The sequence below is a fragment of the Xenopus tropicalis genome, chromosome 10, assembly GCF_000004195.4.
Source record: "Xenopus tropicalis strain Nigerian chromosome 10, UCB_Xtro_10.0, whole genome shotgun sequence".
NCBI lineage: Eukaryota > Metazoa > Chordata > Amphibia > Anura > Pipidae > Xenopus > Xenopus tropicalis.
Genome location: NC_030686.2, coordinates 43,847,134 through 43,864,825, shown reverse-complemented (window position 1 = coordinate 43,864,825; position 17,692 = coordinate 43,847,134). Strand labels below are relative to the sequence as shown.

At 50.1% G+C, this 17,692-nt stretch overlaps 2 protein-coding genes across 2 annotated transcripts in view; one reads left to right on the top strand and one right to left on the bottom strand.

The window, feature by feature from the left end:
• Positions 1 to 17,692, top strand: part of acsf2 (acyl-CoA synthetase family member 2) — a 33,115-nt gene that overhangs the window by 9,762 nt on the left and 5,661 nt on the right. Inside the window, exons 7-10 of the mRNA XM_002939575.5 lie at positions 1,263 to 1,361; positions 1,460 to 1,608; positions 2,576 to 2,664; positions 4,766 to 4,842. Coding sequence (XP_002939621.3) covers positions 1,263 to 1,361; positions 1,460 to 1,608; positions 2,576 to 2,664; positions 4,766 to 4,842 — 414 coding nt within the window. The remainder of the gene's footprint in view (positions 1 to 1,262; positions 1,362 to 1,459; positions 1,609 to 2,575; positions 2,665 to 4,765; positions 4,843 to 17,692) is intronic.
• On the bottom strand, positions 4,938 to 16,271 carry chad (chondroadherin). Its single transcript, XM_018097909.2, has 4 exons — positions 15,132 to 16,271; positions 12,108 to 12,271; positions 11,893 to 12,036; positions 4,938 to 5,493 (listed from the first exon to the last, which is right to left on the bottom strand). The coding sequence occupies exons 1-3, from the start codon at positions 15,906 to 15,908 to the stop codon at positions 11,895 to 11,897; spliced, it is 1,083 nt and encodes a 360-aa protein (XP_017953398.1). The 5' UTR covers positions 15,909 to 16,271; the 3' UTR covers positions 4,938 to 5,493; positions 11,893 to 11,894.

The following is a 17,692-nucleotide window of genomic DNA, read 5'->3' as shown; positions in this document are numbered from 1 at the left end:
AAGGGAAACACTATGGCACCTCCTACCCATATGTATAAATACAAATATACAGAGAAGGAATGTTCTGGGCACACAATAAGCTGTACCCCCATACTGTACTGTCTAAGGGAAACACTATGGCACCCCCTACCCATATGTATAAATACAAATATACAGAGAAGGAATGTTCTGGGCACACAATAAGCTGTACCCCCATACTGTACTGTCTAAGGGAAACACTATGGCACCCCCTACCCATATGTATAAATACAAATATACAGAGAAGGAATGTTCTGGGCACACAATAAGCTGTACCCCCATACTGTACTGTCTAAGGGAAACACTATGGCACCTCCTACCCATATGTATAAATACAAATATACAGAGAAGGAATGTTCTGGGCACACAATAAGCTGTACCCCCATACTGTACTGTCTAAGGGAAACACTATGGCACCCCCTACCCATATGTATAAATACAAATATACAGAGAGGGAATGTTCTGGGCACACAATAAGCTGTACCCCCATACTGTACTGTCTAAGGGAAACACTATGGCATCTCCTACCCATATGTAAAAAAACAAATATACAGAGAAGGAATGTTCTGGGCACACAAAAAGCTGTACCCCCATACTGTACTGTCTAAGGGAAACACTATGGCACCCCCTACCCATATGTATAAATACAAATATACAGAGAAGGAATGTTCTGGGCACACAATAAGCTGTACCCCCATACTGTACTGTCTAAGGGAAACACTATGGCACCCCCTACCCATATGTATAAATACAAATATACAGAGAAGGAATGTTCTGGGCACACAATAAGCTGTACCCCCATACTGTACTGTCTAAGGGAAACACTATGGCACCTCCTACCCATATGTATAAATACAAATATACAGAGAAGGAATGTTCTGGGCACACAATAAGCTGTACCCCCATACTGTACTGTCTAAGGGAAACACTATGGCACCCCCTACCCATATGTATAAATACAAATATACAGAGAAGGAATGTTCTGGGCACACAATAAGCTGTACCCCCATACTGTACTGTCTAAGGGAAACACTATGGCACCTCCTACCCATATGTATAAATACAAATATACAGAGAAGGAATGTTCTGGGCACACAATAAGCTGTACCCCCATACTGTACTGTCTATGGAAAACAATATATGTATTCTTATCCTCCCCTCTCCATGCTATCTGTATCCATGCCTCCTGTACCTTCATTGTGTAACCTCCTTCCTTATCTTACTCCGTGTGTGTCTGTTTCTAGGGAACAACTGGAAGTCCCAAAGGGGCAACTCTTAGTCACCACAACATTGTTAACAATTCAAGCCTTGGGGGAAGGCGGATGGGCTTCAACTGGAGGAAGGTGAGGCAATATTGGACTGATTCCTGGCATTCCCAACCTGTAATGGATGGAGTCGCCATCTGCTTTTTAAATGACCCAGGGACCCATATTTCTTCCAGGGCGTTAGAACAGCCATCCCGGTGCCGCTGTATCACTGCCTGGGCTCTGTGATTGGGGGAATGGTTATGGCAGTTTATGGTACCACCCTGGTCTTCCCGTCTCCAGGTTATGATCCTCGGGCTCTCCTTGAGGCTATTTCCAATGAGAAGTAAGAACCCTAGATCCCCTCCCCCCCAGTGCCCTCAGGTTCCCCTCTGCCTCATCATTCCATGTTCCGCTGGCACAAAGAGCTTACAATCTATATTAAAGAGCCTGGGGCACAGGCACAAGTAGGGGATGCAGGTTACGAACCCCATGTCTTCCTGGATTCAGAAACCACAAGCATTTGCTATTAAACCTGGTTGTGCCACTAGGTCACACTGCACAGGTCCCGGCATATATCGTATCATTAGTCCAGTGCTCTGTCTGCCAGCAAATCATTGTGTTGTTTGAGGATTCTGCCACCTTCTGGTTGTTTGGTAGTAGAGCACTGCGCTAATAGTCCTATATCTGTTAAGGTCCCCATACACTGGCAGATCCGCTCGTTTGGCGATGTCGCCAAGTGAGCGAATCTTCTCCCGATATCCCCCACCTACGGGTGGGCGATATCGGGAGAATCCAGGGTAATTTGATCATTTGGCCCTGGGGACAAACGATCAAATTATAACGACGGGTATAGGTAAAGTCTGTCTGGGTATCGCATCAATGAGCCGGTGCAGTCCCCGATCCAACTAGATTTTCTAACCTGGCCGATAGAGATCTGCCCGATTTCAGGACAGATATCGGTCGGGCAGGCCCGTCAGAAGTGCCCATACACTGGCCGATTAGCTGCCGAATCGGTCCAAGGGACCCATATCAGCAGCTACTATCGGCCCGTGTATGGGAGCCTTTAGAAGTATATTTTATTGGGCAAATGTCGTTTCATGGTACGTCTTTTGCAATATTGCTTTATGCAGTATATGCTGCCCTCTATTGGTCCCCCCTGTGCACTGCACTTTTGTTTTATGCTGCTCTGTGTCTGCTGTGGGAGTGTTCCGACTCTCTGATAGATGTACCTTTTTAATGAGTTAACTGCACATTATGTTACTTTCTTCTAAGGTGGTTACTGAGTTGCTTTTATTCTGTGTATTTTCTAGGTGCACTTGCATGTATGGAACCCCCACCATGTACATAGATCTTTTGTCTCAACCTAACTTTGCGGCTCACATCTCCACACTCACTACTGGTATGTGATCCATCTGTAGCTTGTTAGGGTACCTGAGCTCGGCAGGCCCAATATATCTGCAGTGGGGGCAATATACTGGCACTGTTATGGGCAGCTTCATTGTCGTAAGGCTGTTTTATTATTACAGAGAAAAGGGAATCATTTAACCATTAAATAAACCCAATAGGGCTGTTCTGCCCCAATAAGGGGTAATTATATCTTAGTTGGGATCAAGTACAGGTACTGTTTTATTATTACAGAGAAAAGGGAATCATTTAACCATGAAATAAACCCAATAGGGCTGTTCTGCCCCAATAAGGGGTAATTATATCTTAGTTGGGATCAAGTACAGGTACTGTTTTATTATTACAGAGAAAAGGGAATCATTTAACCATTAAATAAACCCAATAGGGCTGTTCTGCCCCCAATAAGGGGTAATTATATCTTAGTTGGGATCAAGTACAGGTGCTGTTTTATTATTACAGAGAAAAGGGAATCATTTAACCATTAAATAAACCCAATAGGGCTGTTCTGCCCCCAATAAGGGGTAATTATATCTTAGTTGGGATCAAGTACAGGTACTGTTTTATTATTACAGAGAAAAGGGAATCATTTAACCATTAAATAAACCCAATAGGGCTGTTCTGCCCCAATAAGGGGTAATTATATCTTAGTTGGGATCAAGTACAGGTACTGTTTTATTATTACAGAGAAAAGGGAATCATTTAACCATGAAATAAACCCAATAGGGCTGTTCTGCCCCCAATAAGGGGTAATTATATCTTAGTTGGGATCAAGTACAGGTACTGTTTTATTATTACAGAGAAAAGGGAATCATTTAACCATTAAATAAACCCAATAGGGCTGTTCTGCCCCAATAAGGGGTAATTATATCTTAGTTGGGATCAAGTACAGGTACTGTTTTATTATTACAGAGAAAAGGGAATAATTTAACCATAAAATAAACCCAATAGGGCTGTTCTGCCCCAATAAGGATTATTTATATCTTAGTTGGGATCAAGTACAGGTACTGTTTTATTATTACAGAGAAAAGCGAATCATTTAACCATTAAATAAACCCAATAGGGCTGTTCTGCCCCCAATAAGGGGTAATTATATCTTAGTTGGGATCAAGTACAGGTACTGTTTTATTATTACAGAGAAAAGGGAATCATTTAACCATTAAATAAACCCAATAGGGCTGTTCTGCCCCAATAAGGGGTAATTATATCTTAGTTGGGATCAAGTACAGGTACTGTTTTATTATTACAGAGAAAAGGGAATCATTTAACCATTAAATAAACCCAATAGGGCTGTTCTGCCCCAATAAGGGGTAATTATATCTTAGTTGGGATCAAGTACAGGTACTGTTTTATTATTATAGAGAAAAGGGAATCATTTAACCATTAAATAAACCCAATAGGGCTGTTCTGCCCCCAATAAGGGGTAATTATATCTTAGTTGGGATCAAGTACAGGTACTGTTTATTATTACAGAGAAAAGGGAATCATTTAACCATTAAATAAACCCAATAGGGCTGTTCTGCCCCAATAAGGGGTAATTATATCTTAGTTGGGATCAAGTACAGGTACTGTTTTATTATTACAGAGAAAAGGGAATCATTTAACCATGAAATAAACCCAATAGGGCTGTTCTGCCCCAATAAGGGGTAATTATATCTTAGTTGGGATCAAGTACAGGTACTGTTTTATTATTACAGAGAAAAGGGAATCATTTAACCATTAAATAAACCCAATAGGGCTGTTCTGCCCCCAATAAGGGGTAATTATATCTTAGTTGGGATCAAGTACAGGTACTGTTTTATTATTACAGAGAAAAAGGAAATTTTAAATTTTTAGAAATTAGAATTATTTTCTTATAATGAAGTCAATGGGGGATGGCCTTTCCGTAATTCTGAACTTTCTGGATAATGGGTTTCCAGATAACAGATCCCATACCTGTACTATGGATATGGGTCTGTGTCAGCCTTTAGGTAAGCGGTGTTGGGGGGGGGGGGGGGTGACTTTTAGATACACAACTGTTTGGGCTTGTCTCTTTTAAAATCTATTGTTTGTCCTCACCCCCACTTATAACTTTCTTCCTGCCCCCCCCCCCTTGCCAGGAGTTATTGCTGGATCCATTGCACCCCCAGAGGTCATGAAAAAGATTCTTACTGAGACAAACATGAGGGAGATTGTGGTAAGTATTCTTATGCGCCTCCTTGTGGCATTAGGGCGGCACTTATACCCCTGGGGCAACAAAAAAAAAATCAGGGAAAGAGAGAGACAACTTGGTAATTGCAGCCAAAATGTTTATATACATCCAAATTTATATAAGAAAATAAACAATTTAATGGAAACAACAGTTTTGGAATCCATGTGTATCAGGGGGAGCGATATTGATGGGAGAAGGGTGCTTTTGAGGTTTAATCTCTAGGTTTAGGGGTCGTAACTGAACAAGAATAAATAGATAAGAATATCTTCATGATAAATAGCTGGTTGGGATTTGCTGCCTATGTTTCAGCCAGTTGTATACGGATCAGAACCATTGGCTTAGCTGTTAGGGAGGTGGGTTTTATGTATACGAAGTATTAGAATAGCTTTGACTCTACTGGACAGTACACAGGTAGTAATGTGATATAGCTGTATGGCAGAGTATATGTTATATATACTGTATAGTCACTATATGTATTAGCAGAGTGCATAGGGCAAAACCACCAGGGACTGGAGGAACCATAGGAACTAAGGGAAGTAAGAGATGAGTGCAGACTTTGGTGGGAGCTTCTGGCTGGTCATAGAGGTCAGTAGTTTTCTTGTCAACAATCAGTTGCCGAGACTGTCCCTTAGGTGCCTGTGGGATGGAAAAGTTATGAGTGTAGAGGGCAGCCCAGCCTTGTGCCTGGTTAAACTTGTCATACCCATCATCCAACCCTAATGGAACATAACGCTGTGTCTGCCATTATTAGTTTAGGAAGTATTTATTTTAGATTTAGAGATTTTTGTAAATGAGCCTCTTGTCTGACAAAGATATGGTGGGTAAGTACTTCAGCTTTGACTGGGGCTGGTGGAATATGATAATTCTACAATAACTAGGGCTGGTGGAGTAGGACAACTCTATACTGTGGCTGGTTGAGTACAACAACTCTACACAGGGGCCGGTGGAGTACAACAACTCTACACTGGGGCCGGTGGAGTACGCCAACTCTACACTGGGGCCGGTGGAGTACGCCAACTCTACACTGGGGCCGGTGGAGTACGCCAACTCTACACTGGGGCCGGTGGAGTACGCCAACTCTACACTGGGGCCGGTGGAGTACGCCAACTCTACACTGGGGGCCGGTGGAGTACGCCAACTCTACACTGGGGCCGGTGGAGTACGCCAACTCTACACTGGGGCCGGTGGAGTACGCCAACTCTACACTGGGGCCGGTGGAGTACGCCAACTCTACACTGGGGCTGGTGGAGTACGCCAACTCTACACTGGGGCTGGTGGAGTACGCCAACTCTACACTGGGGCTGGTGGAGTACGCCAACTCTACACTGGGGCTGGTGGATTACGCCAACTCTACACTGGGGCTGGTGGAGTACGCCAACTCTACACTGGGGCTGGAGTAGTATGCCAACTCTGTACTGGCTGGGGCTGGTGGATTATGCCAACTCTACACTGGCTGGGGCTGGAGGAGTATGCCAACTCTGTACTGGCTGGGGCTGGTGGATTATGCCAACTCTACACTGACTGGGGCTGGAGGAGTATGCCAACTCTACAATGACTGGGGCTGGAGTAGTATGCCAACTCTACACTGGCTGGGGCTGGAGAAGTATGCCAACTCTACACTGACTGGGGCTGGTGGAGTACGCCAACTCTACACTGACTGGGCTGGTGGAATATTCCAACTCTACACTGACTGGGGCTGGAGGAGTATGCCAACTCTACAATGACTGGGGCTGGAGGAGTATGCCAACTCTACACTGGCTGGGGCTGGAGGAGTATGCCAACTCTACACTGGCTGGGGCTGGAGGAGTATGCCAACTCTACACTGGCTGGGGCTGGAGGAGTATGCCAACTCTACACTGACTGGGGCTGGAGGAGTATGCCAACTCTACACTGGCTGGGGCTGGAGGAGTATGCCAACTCTACACTGGCTGGGGCTGGAGGAGTATGCCAACTCTACACTGGCTGGGGCTGGAGGAGTATGCCAACTCTACACTGACTGGGGCTGGAGGAGTATGCCAACTCTACACTGGCTGGGGCTGGAGGAGTATGCCAACTCTACACTGACTGGGGCTGGAGGAGTATGCCAACTCTACACTGACTGGGGCTGGTGGAGTACGCCAACTCTACACTGACTGGGGCTGGAGGAGTACGCCAACTCTACACTGGCTGGGGCTGGAGGAGTATGCCAACTCTACACTGACTGGGGCCGGAGGAGTATGCCAACTCTACAATGACTGGGGCTGGAGTAGTATGCCAACTCTACAATGACTGGGGCTGGAGTAGTATGCCAACTCTACACTGACTGGGGCTGGAGGAGTATGCCAACTCTACACTGACTGGGGCTGGAGGAGTATGCCAACTCTACACTGACTGGGGCCGGTGGAGTACGCCAACTCTACACTGGGGCTGGTGGAGTACGCCAACTCTACACTGGGGCTGGAGTAGTATGCCAACTCTGTACTGGCTGGGGCTGGTGGATTATGCCAACTCTACACTGGCTGGGGCTGGAGGAGTATGCCAACTCTGTACTGGCTGGGGCTGGAGGAGTATGCCAACTCTGTACTGGCTGGGGCTGGAGGAGTATGCCAACTCTGTACTGGCTGGGGCTGGTGGATTATGCCAACTCTACACTGACTGGGGCTGGTGGATTATGCCAACTCTACAATGACTGGGGCTGGAGTAGTATGCCAACTCTACACTGACTGGGGCTGGAGGAGTACGCCAACTCTACACTGACTGGGCTGGTGGAGTACGCCAACTCTACACTGGGGCCGGTGGAGTACGCCAACTCTACACTGGGGCCGGTGGAGTACGCCAACTCTACACTGGGGCCGGTGGAGTACGCCAACTCTACACTGTGGCCGGTGGATTACGCCAACTCTACACTGGGGCCGGTGGAGTACGCCAACTCTACACTGGGGCCGGTGGATTACGCCAACTCTACACTGGGGCCGGTGGATTACGCCAACTCTACACAGGGGCCGGTGGAGTACGCCAACTCTACACAGGGGCCGGTGGAGTACGCCAACTCTACACAGGGGCCGGTGGAGTACGCCAACTCTACACTGGGGCCGGTGGAGTACGCCAACTCTACACTGGGGCCGGTGGAGTACGCCAACTCTACACTGGGGCCGGTGGAGTACGCCAACTCTACACTGGGGCCGGTGGAGTACGCCAACTCTACACTGGGGCCGGTGGAGTACGCCAACTCTACACTGGGGCCGGTGGAGTACGCCAACTCTACACTGGGGCCGGTGGAGTACGCCAACTCTACACAGGGGCCGGTGGAGTACGCCAACTCTACACTGGGGCCGGTGGAGTACGCCAACTCTACACTGGGGCTGGTGGAGTACGCCAACTCTACACTGGGGCTGGTGGAGTACGCCAACTCTACACTGGGGCTGGTGGATTACGCCAACTCTACACTGGGGCTGGTGGATTACGCCAACTCTACACTGGGGCTGGTGGAGTACGCCAACTCTACACTGGGGCTGGAGTAGTATGCCAACTCTGTACTGGCTGGGGCTGGTGGATTATGCCAACTCTACACTGGCTGGGGCTGGAGGAGTATGCCAACTCTGTACTGGCTGGGGCTGGTGGATTATGCCAACTCTACACTGACTGGGGCTGGAGGAGTATGCCAACTCTACAATGACTGGGGCTGGAGTAGTATGCCAAATCTACACTGGCTGGGGCTGGAGAAGTATGCCAACTCTACACTGACTGGGGCTGGTGGAGTACGCCAACTCTACACTGACTGGGCTGGTGGAATATTCCAACTCTACACTGACTGGGGCTGGAGGAGTATGCCAACTCTACAATGACTGGGGCTGGAGGAGTATGCCAACTCTACACTGGCTGGGGCTGGAGGAGTATGCCAACTCTACACTGGCTGGGGCTGGAGGAGTATGCCAACTCTGTACTGGCTGGGGCTGGTGGATTATGCCAACTCTACACTGACTGGGGCTGGAGGAGTATGCCAACTCTACAATGACTGGGGCTGGAGTAGTATGCCAACTCTACACTGGCTGGGGCTGGAGAAGTATGCCAACTCTACACTGACTGGGGCTGGTGGAGTACGCCAACTCTACACTGACTGGGCTGGTGGAATATTCCAACTCTACACTGACTGGGGCTGGAGGAGTATGCCAACTCTACAATGACTGGGGCTGGAGGAGTATGCCAACTCTACACTGGCTGGGGCTGGAGGAGTATGCCAACTCTACACTGGCTGGGGCTGGAGGAGTATGCCAACTCTACACTGACTGGGGCTGGAGGAGTATGCCAACTCTACACTGACTGGGGCTGGTGGAGTACGCCAACTCTACACTGACTGGGGCTGGAGGAGTACGCCAACTCTACACTGGCTGGGGCTGGAGGAGTATGCCAACTCTACACTGACTGGGGCCGGAGGAGTATGCCAACTCTACAATGACTGGGGCTGGAGTAGTATGCCAACTCTACAATGACTGGGGCTGGAGTAGTATGCCAACTCTACAATGACTGGGGCTGGAGTAGTATGCCAACTCTACACTGACTGGGGCTGGAGGAGTATGCCAACTCTACACTGACTGGGGCTGGAGGAGTATGCCAACTCTACACTGACTGGGGCCGGTGGAGTACGCCAACTCTACACTGGGGCTGGTGGAGTACGCCAACTCTACACTGGGGCTGGAGTAGTATGCCAACTCTGTACTGGCTGGGGCTGGTGGATTATGCCAACTCTACACTGGCTGGGGCTGGAGGAGTATGCCAACTCTGTACTGGCTGGGGCTGGAGGAGTATGCCAACTCTGTACTGGCTGGGGCTGGAGGAGTATGCCAACTCTGTACTGGCTGGGGCTGGTGGATTATGCCAACTCTACACTGACTGGGGCTGGTGGATTATGCCAACTCTACAATGACTGGGGCTGGAGTAGTATGCCAACTCTACACTGACTGGGGCTGGAGGAGTACGCCAACTCTACACTGACTGGGCTGGTGGAGTACGCCAACTCTACACTGGGGCCGGTGGAGTACGCCAACTCTACACTGGGGCCGGTGGAGTACGCCAACTCTACACTGGGGCCGGTGGAGTACGCCAACTCTACACTGGGGCCGGTGGAGTACGCCAACTCTACACTGGGGCCGGTGGAGTACGCCAACTCTACACTGGGGCCGGTGGATTACGCCAACTCTACACTGGGGCCGGTGGATTACGCCAACTCTACACAGGGGCCGGTGGAGTACGCCAACTCTACACAGGGGCCGGTGGAGTACGCCAACTCTACACAGGGGCCGGTGGAGTACGCCAACTCTACACTGGGGCCGGTGGAGTACGCCAACTCTACACTGGGGCCGGTGGAGTACGCCAACTCTACACTGGGGCCGGTGGAGTACGCCAACTCTACACTGGGGCCGGTGGAGTACGCCAACTCTACACTGGGGCCGGTGGAGTACGCCAACTCTACACTGGGGCCGGTGGAGTATGCCAACTCTACACTGGGGCCGGTGGAGTACGCCAACTCTACACAGGGGCCGGTGGAGTACGCCAACTCTACACTGGGGCCGGTGGAGTACGCCAACTCTACACTGGGGCTGGTGGAGTACGCCAACTCTACACTGGGGCTGGTGGAGTACGCCAACTCTACACTGGGGCTGGTGGATTACGCCAACTCTACACTGGGGCTGGTGGATTACGCCAACTCTACACTGGGGCTGGTGGAGTACGCCAACTCTACACTGGGGCTGGAGTAGTATGCCAACTCTGTACTGGCTGGGGCTGGTGGATTATGCCAACTCTACACTGGCTGGGGCTGGAGGAGTATGCCAACTCTGTACTGGCTGGGGCTGGTGGATTATGCCAACTCTACACTGACTGGGGCTGGAGGAGTATGCCAACTCTACAATGACTGGGGCTGGAGTAGTATGCCAAATCTACACTGGCTGGGGCTGGAGAAGTATGCCAACTCTACACTGACTGGGGCTGGTGGAGTACGCCAACTCTACACTGACTGGGCTGGTGGAATATTCCAACTCTACACTGACTGGGGCTGGAGGAGTATGCCAACTCTACAATGACTGGGGCTGGAGGAGTATGCCAACTCTACACTGGCTGGGGCTGGAGGAGTATGCCAACTCTACACTGGCTGGGGCTGGAGGAGTATGCCAACTCTACACTGACTGGGGCTGGAGGAGTATGCCAACTCTACACTGACTGGGGCTGGTGGAGTACGCCAACTCTACACTGACTGGGGCTGGAGGAGTACGCCAACTCTACACTGGCTGGGGCTGGAGGAGTATGCCAACTCTACACTGGCTGGGGCTGGAGGAGTATGCCAACTCTACACTGACTGGGGCTGGAGGAGTACGCCAACTCTACACTGGCTGGGGCTGGAGGAGTACGCCAACTCTACACTGACTGGGGCTGGAGGAGTACGCCAACTCTACACTGGCTGGGGCTGGAGGAGTACGCCAACTCTACACTGACTGGGGCTGGAGGAGTACGCCAACTCTACACTGGCTGGGGCTGGAGGAGTATGCCAACTCTACACTGACTGGGGCTGGAGGAGTACGCCAACTCTACAATGACTGGGGCTGGAGTAGTATGCCAACTCTACAATGACTGGGGCTGGAGGAGTATGCCAACTCTACAATGACTGGGGCTGGAGGAGTATGCCAACTCTACACTGACTGGGGCTGGAGGAGTATGCCAACTCTACACTGACTGGGGCTGGAGGAGTATGCCAACTCTACACTGACTGGGGCTGGTGGAGTATGCCAACTCTACACTGACTGGGCTGGTGGAATATTCCAACTCTATACTAACTGGGCTGGTGGAGTATGGCAATCTAGTGATAAAAAAATTGTTGACTTCTCATTCGGGGACAACCTGCCCCAGTTCCTGACCATGGGAAAGACCATCCCTGGGTGCTCAGGACGTACTTAAGTACTGGTAACGGTTGAATTGATCACATGACTAGGGGACTGCTTTTCGTGGGACTTCCTGTTAGATATGTACCCTTCCTATAATTACCCTCCCTACGTGCCCCATCACCTTTAATGACGCTCAGTCTTCTTTAGTTTCTTGGTTGGCTGCTTGCAGGAACGGAAGGCCCCGGTGTCTTTCAGCTGCTGCCCACGGTACTGTGAGGGGCTGGCACAGGTGGCATTAGGGCGAGCGCGGCTCCCATCTACCCACCTGCAACCAAAGTGTCAGAGTTATAATATTCAGTAACAACATCTTGTCTGAAATCTGGGGCATTAACTCACCTCCGCAGGGCTGCCAGTTGGCAAGTACAGTGCCATGGGTTATTAGCCAGAGCGAGGCTCTGTAGGGAGGAGTATGGCACATTGGCAGGAAGTTGGCTCAATTTGTTGCCCTCGATGTTTAGCGTCTTCAGAGTTGTGACCCCAACGAACGCTTTGTCTGAAAACTAAAGGAACATTTGTTAAATAACCCCCTTCCCCGCTGGCGACGTTTGCCCATTCAGGTGCTCGTGTCTGTGATGTTGTTGGGTGGGTGCTACAGTGGGTGCTACAGAGGGTGCTACAGTGGGTGCTACAGTGGGTGCTACAGTGGATGCTACAGAGGGTGCTACAGTGGGTGCTACAGTGGGTGCTACAGTGGGTGCTACAGTGGGTGCTACAGAGGGTGCTACAGAGGGTGCTACAGTGGGTGCTACAGTGGGTGCTACAGAGGGTGCTACAGAGGGTGCTCGCACTGGGATTGTGGGGACAACACTGCATTATAATTTTGCTGTTTGTAATTAAGCCCTGTAGTATGTTTTTCTGCTTGCATGGACAGTGTATTTCATGGTACAGTTGGTACTGTCTACCTCTATTCAGCAAAAGAGAGCACTACTGTCTTGCTAAGATGCAACATAGGGCCGACTGTTATCTGTTTGTCTAAAGTGCATTTTCATTTATAACAGAGCATTCTGTCACGGTGGCACAGGTCCTATCTGATCCCCCCATTGTAAGCAGCAGTCCTGCCCTGCTTTATGGCTGAGATTCTAGCTATCTGTATAACAGAGCATTCTGTCACAGTGGCACAGATCCTATCTGATCCCCCCATTGTAAGCAGCAGTCCTGCCCTGCTTTATGGCTGAGATTCTAGCTATCTGTATAACAGAGCATTCTGTCACAGTGGCACAGATCCTATCTGATCCCCCCCATTGTAAGCAGCAGTCCTGCCCTGCTTTATGGCTGAGATTCTAGCTATCTGTATAACAGAGCATTCTGTCACAGTGGCACAGATCCTATCTGATCCCCCCCATTGTAAGCAGCAGTCCTGCCCTGCTTTATGGCTGAGATTCTAGCTATCTGTATAACAGAGCATTCTGTCACAGTGGCACAGATCCTATCTGATCCCCCCATTGTAAGCAGCAGTCCTGCCCTGCTTTATGGCTGAGATTCTAGCTATCTGTATAACAGAGCATTCTGTCACAGTGGCACAGATCCTATCTGATCCCCCCATTGTAAGCAGCAGTCCTGCCCTGCTTTATGGCTGAGATTCTAGCTATCTGTATAACAGAGCATTCTGTCACAGTGGCACAGATCCTATCTGATCCCCCCATTGTAAGCAGCAGTCCTGCCCTGCTTTATGGCTGAGATTCTAGCTATCTGTATAACAGAGCATTCTGTCACAGTGGCACAGATCCTATCTGATCCCCCCCATTGTAAGCAGCAGTCCTGCCCTGCTTTATGGCTGAGATTCTAGCTATCTGTATAACAGAGCATTCTGTCACAGTGGCACAGATCCTATCTGATCCCCCCCATTGTAAGCAGCAGTCCTGCCCTGCTTTATGGCTGAGATTCTAGCTATCTGTATAACAGAGCATTCTGTCACGGTGGCACAGGTCCTATCTGATCCCCCATTGTAAGCAGCAGTCCTGCCCTGCTTTATGGCTGAGATTCTAGCTATCTGTATAACAGAGCATTCTGTCACAGTGGCACAGATCCTATCTGATCCCCCCCATTGTAAGCAGCAGTCCTGCCCTGCTTTATGGCTGAGATTCTAGCTATCTGTATAACAGAGCATTCTGTCACAGTGGCACAGATCCTATCTGATCCCCCCATTGTAAGCAGCAGTCCTGCCCTGCTTTATGGCTGAGATTCTAGCTATCTGTATAACAGAGCATTCTGTCACAGTGGCACAGATTCTATCTGATCCCCATTGTAAGCAGCAGTCCTGCCCTGCTTTATGGCTGAGATTCTAGCTATCTGTATAACAGAGCATTCTGTCACAGTGGCACAGATCCTATCTGATCCCCCCCATTGTAAGCAGCAGTCCTGCCCTGCTTTATGGCTGAGATTCTAGCTATCTGTATAACAGAGCATTCTGTCACAGTGGCACAGATCCTATCTGATCCCCCCCATTGTAAGCAGCAGTCCTGCCCTGCTTTATGGCTGAGATTCTAGCTATCTGTATAACAGAGCATTCTGTCACAGTGGCACAGATCCTATCTGATCCCCCCCATTGTAAGCAGCAGTCCTGCCCTGCTTTATGGCTGAGATTCTAGCTATCTGTATAACAGAGCATTCTGTCACAGTGGCACAGATCCTATCTGATCCCCCCCATTGTAAGCAGCAGTCCTGCCCTGCTTTATGGCTGAGATTCTAGCTATCTGTATAACAGAGCATTCTGTCACAGTGGCACAGATCCTATCTGATCCCCCCCCCATTGTAAGCAGCAGTCCTGCCCTGCTTTATGGCTGAGATTCTAGCTGGTGACAGACTACTCTGGAATCTCAGCCATAAAGCAGGACAGGACTGCTGTTTTTTAAGACAGGGAGGAAGCTTTTAACATTTTTATTTCACTGCCTATGCGACCGTGTATTTTAATCTTTACCTGTACTGAGTTGTTCATATTCAGACCTGCACACTGTGTGGGTACCTTACTGTGCTACCTGGGATGTTTTTAAAGCCCTGCACTGAGCCATGCAGGTACTAACCCCCCCCCCGCCTTATAGAGCACACGTGGATCATAGACAGGGACTGCTTTGTGAGCCGCAGTGGGACCCACTTCTTTAGAGACACCGTGTCAATAAACAGACCGTTCTTTATAGACACAGGGAAAGGGAGGGCTTAGCAACGGAGACCCAAACTGAGAGCTGCCCAGTTAACCCTTTCCTTGAGCGAACGTGCGATCCATACCCTCGGCACCCATCTGATCCCTGTGTTACTAAGCTCCTCTGCTTATAATGAACATAGTTGGACCCCTGTTTGATACGAAGACTGAAACTTTGAGCTTTGAGTATGCCAGTATGTGCCCACTTCCAGTTATATACTGACCTTCTCCACACCCATATTTTCCATGGACAGAGACTCCATATAACGCCCAAAGGACTGGAAGGCAAAATCTGGGATGATCTTTATGGGGTTTCTGGATATCTTCAGATCTTCTACCACTCTCAGCTTGCTAATGGCTGCCAGCGGGTAGGAGCTCAACTGGTTGCCATCCATGTGGAAGATGGCCAGGTTCTCCACCTCATCCAGAGACCCCGGCTGCATGTTAGTGATCTCATTATCAGATAGGTAGAGCCAGCGGAGGTCCTTGGCCCCTGTGAAGGTCGCCGCCTTCAAATCCCGCACTTTGTTATTGCCGAGCTGCAGGATAAACAAGTTGAAGAGAGGTGAGAAGAGCCCTTTGGGGAGGTCAATGATCTTATTGTGGTCCATGTAGAGATAGGTGAGTTCGGACAACTCGTCAAACGCTCCCGTGCCCAGAACGCTTATCTCGTTGTTGGACAGGTAGAGGTAGACCAATCTTTTGAGACCCCGGAAAGCTCCGCTGGAGACCTCCCGGATCTTGCAGTGTTGCATGTGCAAGGAGACCAATCCCTTCATCTCCTTGAAGGCGTTCGGGGCTAGCACAGGGAAGTTATTCCTCTGTAGGTTTAACAGGCGGGTTTGCTCGGAGACCTTGGGCAGCTTGGTCAGCCCGGCGGTGTCACAGATGACATGCTGAAGGTCCCCTCCGTGGCAGTGGCAGTTGGCAGGGCATGCCCGTAATAGGGATGGGGCAGCAGCCAGTAGGCCGAGCGTCAGGAGCAGGCAGCAAGGTTGCATAGTGAGCCCAGAGCACTGGCTGACTGAGCACGACCTCCGCACACTGCCCTATTTATAACATATTAAAATGTAAAAAAAAAAAAAAAGGGAGGCAGCAGCCAAACGGCGATGTGGAGGAGGCAGATTTTGGGAGGTGAATGTGAAATTAACCTTTGCCAAGCTGCAGACTATGAGGGGGCTGGAGAAGGGAGGGGCAGATATCAAGCCAAGGTAAAGTTTAATGTCGGTAGAGCCGCCAGTGGATGTCATGTTGTAATAATCTGCCCCAGGCCACCTTTTGTATTTGGTACCCACCTTTCCATACCACCTTCCGGCTCCTCATTTCCCTGCGCTGTCTCTTTGCATCCCACCTGCCTCCATCTCTGCATATTTCTCTCTTTTGTACCCCCTCCATCTGCTTTCTGCTCCATCTTCCAACCCAGTCTCTTCTGAGCACCATCTTTCCACATATCTAGGCAATATTGTTCCCACCCCAAACATCTATCCTTATTATTACAGCACCCACCCACCTTTTTTCAAACACCTAGCTTGCTCTTCCAAACCCTCAGGCTTCTGACCAATCTTAATGCCTTCTGCTTGCCCTGCCCTCTGTGTGCCCTCTACCTTTCCCCCAGTCTCTGTGCCCTCTACCTTTCCCCCAGTCTCTGTGCCCTCTACCTTTCCCCCAGTCTCTGTGCCCTCTACCTTTCCCCCAGTCTCTGTGCCCTCTTACTTTCCTTTAGTCTCTGTGCCCTCTACCTTTCCCCCGGTCTCTGTGCCCTCTACCTTTCCCCCAGTCTCTGTGCCCTCTACCTTTCCCCCAGTCTCTGTGCCCTCTACCTTTCCCCCAGTCTCTGTGCCCTCTTACTTTCCTTTAGTCTCTGTGCTCTCTACCTTTCCCCCAGTCTCTGTGCCCTCTACTTTTCCCCCAGTCTCTGTGCCCTCTACCTTTCCCCAGTCTCTGTGCCCTCTACCTTTCCCCCAGTCTCTGTGCCCTCTTACTTTCCTTTAGTCTCTGTGCCCTCTACCTTTCCCCCGGTCTCTGTGCCCTCTACCTTTCCCCCAGTCTCTGTGCTCTCTACCTTTCCCCCAGTCTCTGTGCCCTCTACCTTTCCCCCAGTCTCTGTGCCCTCTACCTTTCCCCCAGTCTCTGTGCCCTCTACCTTTCCCCCAGTCTCTGTGCCCTCTAACTTTCCTTTAGTCTCTGTGCTCTCTACCTTTCCCCCGGTCTCTGTGCCCTCTACCTTTCCCCCAGTCTCTGTGCCCTCTACCTTTCCCCCAGTCTCTGTGCCCTCTACCTTTCCCCCAGTCTCTGTGCCCTCTACCTTTCCCCCAGTCTCTGTGCCCTCTTACTTTCCTTTAGTCTCTGTGCTCTCTACCTTTCCCCCAGTCTCTGTGCTCTCTACCTTTCCCCCAATCTCTGTGCTCTCTACCTTTCCCCCAGTCTCTGTGCTCTCTACCTTTCCCCCAGTCTCTGTGCTCTCTACCTTTCCCCCAGTCTCTGTGCTCTCTACCTTTCCCCCAATCTCTGTGCTCTCTACCTTTCCCCCAATCTCTGTGCTCTCTACCTTTCCCCCAGTCTCTGTGCCCTCTACCTTTCCCCCAGTCTCTGTGCCCTCTACCTTTCCCCCAGTCTCTGTGCCCTCTACCTTTCCCCCAGTCTCTGTGCCCTCTAACTTTCCTTTAGTCTCTGTGCTCTCTACCTTTCCCCCAATCTCTGTGCTCTCTACCTTTCCCCAGTCTCTGTGCCCTCTACCTTTCCCCCAGTCTCTGTGCCCTCTACCTTTCCCCCAGTCTCTGTGCCC

Coding starts and splice junctions, on each gene's coding strand:
- chad (XM_018097909.2), bottom strand. CDS start 15,908: ATGCAACCTTGCTGCCTGCTCCTGACGCTCGGCCTACTGGCTGCTGCC. Junction 12,272..15,131: donor AAAATATGGGTGTGGAGAAG/GTCAGTATATAA, acceptor ATGTTCCTTTAG/TTTTCAGACAAAGCGTTCGT. Junction 12,037..12,107: donor CAACTGGCAGCCCTGCGGAG/GTGAGTTAATGC, acceptor CTTTGGTTGCAG/GTGGGTAGATGGGAGCCGCG.